A 5,707-nucleotide genomic window follows, 5' to 3' on the forward strand; every position below is an offset into this window, starting at 1 on the left:
AAGGCAATTGTAATGGTTTCGATTAAATTGCCTTAAGCCATAGTAAATAACGCGGAATAATAAGAAGAAGACAGTACTCTTCTATTTCAATAAATTCCAATCATTATCTAGGAACTTAAATCAACAGAAGGCACGAAGAAGAATACACTAAGAAAAAAACAGTAGAATAAACTATTAAATTCATTCTCAAGGCATAAGAAGCTTTTGGGACACTAAGAGAAATCGGTGACCATTGAGTATTTTTGTTCTAAGGTGCAAAGGAGCTTTTAACTTCAAATTTCCAGTTAAAACCTTGCATTAAAATGAAACAGGACTGCTGAAGAATTTACTGTTTTTATCCTGATAGGGTTTAGTAAGTGCAAAATATTTAAAAAATAAAAGCCTTGCTACATTTATTTCAAAAAAAAAAAATCTGCCTATTCTTACCTAACTACTTTCTTACTTTTCAATAAACATTCAAAGGGTTTTCACTTTCGTTAGTTAAGGCCAAAAGTCCTTTGCTTCAAAAACTGATAGCTGCCAATTATATCAGTGACTTATTCAATTTTGTTCTACTGTTCGAATATTGTTAACAATATGTTTAACAGTTCTACTAACTTATAAATTCTGAAGCACCAAAGGTTCACAATTAGTACAAAACTACAAAAAAAAAGAAAAACAAGCAGAAGAATTAGAAACAGTAGAAGATTTCGAAGCAGTAGAAGCTTTAGCAGCTGTAGAAGCAGTAGAAACAGTAGAAACAGTAGAAGAAGTAGAAGCAGTAGGTTTAGTAGAAGAATTCAAAGCAGCAGAACCTTTAGAAGCATAAAAAGCAGTAGAAGTAGTAGAAGCAGAAGTAGTAGTAGAAACAGTAGAAGCAGAAGTAGAAAAATCAGTAGAAGCATTAGATTCAGTAGAAGTAGTAGAAGCAGTAGAAGCAGAAGAAGCAGTAAAAGCAGTACAAGCTGTAGAATAATTAGAACTAGTAGAAGCAGAAGTAGTAAAAGCAGTAGAATCAGTGGAAGCATTAGAATCAGTAGAGGTAGTAGAAGCAGTAGAAGCAGTGGAAGCAAAAGAAGCAGAAGAAGCAGTAGAAGCAGTAGAAGCAGTAGAAGCAGTAGAAGCAGTAGAATCAGTGGAAGCAGTAGAATGATTAGAAGGAGTAGAAGCATTAGAAACAGTAGAAGTAGTAGAGGTAGCAGAAGCTGTAGAAGCAGAAGAAGCAGTACAAGCAGGAGAAGCAAGAGAAGCAGAAGAACTATTAGAAGCAGTAAAAGCATTAGAAGCAGTAGAAGCACTAAAAGCTGTAGAATCAGTAGAAACAGTAGAAGCAGAAGAAGCAGTAGAAGCAGGAGAAGCAGTAGAAGTATTAGAAGCAGTAGAAGCAGGAGAAGCAGGAGAAGCAGTAGAAGTATTAGAAGTATTAGAAGCAGTAGAATTAGTAAAAGTAGTATAAGCAGTAGAATTAGTAGAAGTAGTAGAGGCAGTAGGAGCAGTAGAATTAGAAGAATCAGTAGAAGCAGAAGTAGTAGAAGCAGTAGAAACATTAGAATCAGTAGAAGTAGTAGAAGCAGTAGAAGCAGTGGAAGCAGTAGAATCATTAGAACAAGTAGAAGCAGAAGTAGTAAAAGCAGTAGAATCAGTGGAAGCAGTAGAATCATTAGAAGCAGTAGAAGCAGTAGAAGCATTAGAATCAGTAGAGGTAGTAGAAGCAGTGGAAGCAATAGAAGCAGAAGAAGCAGTAGAAGCAGTAGAATCAGTGGAAGTATTAGAATGATTAGAAGGAGTAGAAGCATTAGAAACAGTAGAAGTAGTAGAAGTAGCAGAAGCTGTAGAAGCAGTAGAAGCAGAAGAAGCAGTAGAAGCAGGAAAAGCAAGAGAAGCAGAAGAACTATTAGAAGCAGTAAAAGCATTAGAAGCAGTGGAAGCACTAAAAGCAGTAGAATCAGTAGAAACAGTAGAAGCAGAAGAAGCAGTAGAAGCAGTAGAAGCAGGAGAAGCAGGAGAAGCAGGAGAAGCAGTAAAAACAGTAGAGTTAATAGAAGTAATAGAATCGGTAGAAGCATTAGAAACATTAGAAACAGTAGAAATAGTAGAAGCAGAAAAATCAGTAGAAACAGTAAAAGCAGAAGAATCAGAAGAAGAAGAATTAGAATAGAAGTGAAAAAAAAAACAAAATAGAAAAAGTAGAAGAAGTAGGACAGTGAAAGGAAGAATCAAAATTTCGAAAAAAAAATTAAAAAGTTGATGAATTAAAAGCAGCAGGAGGTGTAGAAGATTAGACATGGATATCAAAAGAATCGAATACCTTTCTCAGAAACCATGTTACATAGCTACGGCTTTTACGAGAACTGCTCTTTATTTCGAATTCCGCTGGACCATGCCCAGAAATATCAAAAATACCAATAGTGTGCTTAAATGTTCTTGAAAAATCCACTTGAAAAATAAAATTTCATCCCGTGTATGAACGAACAAGTACTACGTACAGATAGTCATGCTCAAAACAACATAGCTGCTGAGTGAGAATTCTGTAATATTTACAACTTGCAATGCAGTAGCATAGTAGTAGATATGGTTTTTATGTGCTGTCCTTGATGGCTAGGCCATTCAACGTACAAATAACGTACAAAATCCATGTCCAGCTTTTCATAAAGTGGAGAGAGAGAGATTCTTCGTTTTTTTTTTGATCCTACAGACCCACACATTTAATTTGCATAAACATTGTACGAAATACAAAACGGAACATAACACCGCACATTGAAGACGAGTATAGGTATAAAATGTACACAGGTAGGTATATTCTTATATCCTAGGTAAACCTGCAAAAATGGAACTTTGTGCTGACAACAAGCTGCTTGAAGTTTTTGCTCTTTATACTGCAAACAGCAGCAAGTGCCAACATTCTATCTATCCTTCTACATATTATACTCGTAGAATAGCCAGGGCTATTGTTGTTCCATGGTTGGTCGTCGTTGTTGTAGTCGTTTTGATGGTGAATGGTGATGTGCGTCAGCAGAGTTGCTTCCTAATCTTGGAACTTCAATCGAATTGGGAATATAATGCCGTGGGTTTGGTGGGCTCACGCGTCACTGGACATTAAAACATGCTCAAGAATATGTATATAGGTAGCTGAGCTACATGATGACCAAACAACAACATTACATTTTTGCCATGATTTGGAATCAATTGGCGTTTCGTTGCGTTTCGCTTACCATACGGCACCGGCACCCATATCTCCCTACCCGAATAATTCCTGATGTTTGTATAAACGAACCTATAGGAAACACAAACCCCGCACATGAGAGCACAATACGACGATATGACGGTAAAGAGTATGCCAGCCGACTGAACGGGCCGGACTGTGCGTCGTCGTCGGAATCACCGCAATATGTCCTTCCTTTCGAACGAACCGATAAGAAATATGATATTGGTCAGTTTCAGTATAAATGTGAAAATCCAACAGAGGAATATATGATTATGTTGACATTTGTCTAGTGATTGACATTTTTGCATGAATGACAGTAATATTACGATGGGATACGTAATTTGGCTAACGTAATATGCGTTTGACGGGAATAGGAACTTGCATAGCTACTTTCGTGGGAACGTTTTTGAATTTTATGTGGAAACAAATGTGAAATAACATTATTAAAAGGAAATCGACTCCGGGATCGTAGTACTTCACATTTGGGATAATTGCAAAAAAGGATATCATCAAAAAGGTCACTGGAAAATTTAATTAAAAACCAACCTTACCCATAGCTGAATAATTAATGATAAGAAGAAGCGATAACCATTCTGGTAGTTTTTCATTTTCCAATATAGCTGCTCAAAATATCAACGAATTTAAAGAGAAACTCTTTTATAAAAAAAAACTATTTTGGATATAACCCTTTTCTAGCATTAAAAGCTTTATTTTATATTGTGGGCCTATTCAAGGGGTTAGGAATACCCTTACAATGATTAGACTCAGTACGATTATTTTTGAAAGCAGGATAGAATGAGAAAGAAAATACCAATGCACAATGGTTATGCATGGAAAATATTGATCCTGGTAAGGCGTTCCACATTCGTGGAGTAAGGCTTAAGAAAGAATCCCTTCACATAAAACTTCGTCTGAAATTAGGCTCGCGGCTAAACTAATGATCATTTTTAGAAGTACGGGTATAACAATTGCACTGTTTGAATTTGCAACTGGCTCAATCGTTATAAGAAAGAGTGTCGGAGACAAAACGGAGCCTTGCGGCCAACCAGCATTTAATTTTGTGAATATCAGTTTTGAACCCCCCAATACTATTAAGAACTTAACTAATAAAAAAGATGCTTATAAATTCCAAATGTTGGCATTTAACATATCAAGTACAATAATCTCACTTTCTTCAAAACGATATACAGATTAGTTCCACTGTTCGGTGAGATAAACCATGAGATCACCAGTGGACCTATTTCAATATTAAGAAACTTTCGTTCTTTAAGATATTGGAAATTGATCAGCATTTCAATGAAATTGGAAGGAAAGAAAGTAAGTGTGATCGGTTGATAGTTCGAGAGGTAGCAGACTTGGAAATTTTTGGGTATGGCCTGGCTAAATGTTGTTTTCGATTTGCTTGTAACTAAACCTTAAGAGCAGGATAGATAAAAAATCTTTGACTGATTTACTTACTTACTTAAGGTGGCACTACAGTTCTGTGTGAACTAGGGCCTCACCAAACAAACTTCTCGTTCTACCTCGGTCCCTAGCTAGATGTCTCCAGTTTCTCCCTGCAAGTTTAGTGAGGTTACTTTCCACTTTTGCGAGCAACCTGATTCCTCTGCTGCGCTGTCCTGTGGATGTAGATTCTAAGATTTTCCGGTTTTCATGCGCTCTACGTGACCCAGCCATCTTTTACTCTTCTGGCTAAGTCTTAGTCGGCTTACAGCCCATACAGTTCATCGTTCCATTTTCTCCTCCACTCTTCTTCGATGCGTACGGGACCATAGATCGCACACAAAGAACTTTTCTCTCGAAAAGACCCAATGTGCTTTCATCCGCTTTTGTCATACTCCTTGCTTCTGAACCGTATAGCAGGATGGGGATGATAAGGGTCTCATATAGCAACACTTTGGTCCTTCGAGAGAGGACTTTACCACTCAATTGCTTTCTTAGCCCAAAGATATAGCGGTTAGCAAGAGTTATTCTTCGTTTGATCTCAGCGCTGGTGTTGTTTTCTGCATTTACAGCAGAGCCTAGGTAGACGAAGTCCTTGACTACCTCAAAGTTACGACTGTCGATGGTGACATTTTGACCGAGACGTTGGTGTTGTAGGTCCTTTTTTGACGATAGCATGTACTTTGTTTTTCCCTCATTAACCGTTAAACCCATTTTTGCTCAATACTCACAAAAGCCCCATTGACATCACCTTCTTCCGATTATATCAATGTCATCAGCATTTGCTAGTAATTGGACAGAATTTAGAAAGATATTGCCCCTAGTGTTCATGTGTGAGGTCTGCACTATTATTTCAAGCACGATGTTAATAAAATCGCATGAAAGCGCATCACCTTGTCTAAAACCTTTTTTGATATCGAAAGGTTCTGTTAAGTTGGTTCCAACCGTTATGAAACAGCGTGAATTCTCCATGGGCATCCTGCACAAATGGACGAGTTTGGGAGGGATGCCAAAACTAGACATGGCTTTGTATAGCTCGTCCCTGTAGATGCTGTCATATGCGGCCTTGAAATCGATGAA

General features: G+C 37.4%; 1 protein-coding gene across 1 annotated transcript; it reads right to left on the reverse strand.

Moving 5' to 3' along the window:
• Window positions 1-639: 639 nt before the first annotated feature.
• On the reverse strand, window positions 640-1,995 carry LOC129945301 (mucin-21-like; the record flags this gene model as incomplete). Its single annotated transcript, XM_056054956.1, has 1 exon — window positions 640-1,995. A coding segment is annotated over one exon (1,356 nt), but the record flags the coding sequence as incomplete, so codon positions are not given.
• Window positions 1,996-5,707: the final 3,712 nt, after the last annotated feature.

The sequence above is a fragment of the Eupeodes corollae genome, chromosome 2 (assembly GCF_945859685.1).
Source record: "Eupeodes corollae chromosome 2, idEupCoro1.1, whole genome shotgun sequence".
Lineage (NCBI taxonomy): Eukaryota > Metazoa > Arthropoda > Insecta > Diptera > Syrphidae > Eupeodes > Eupeodes corollae.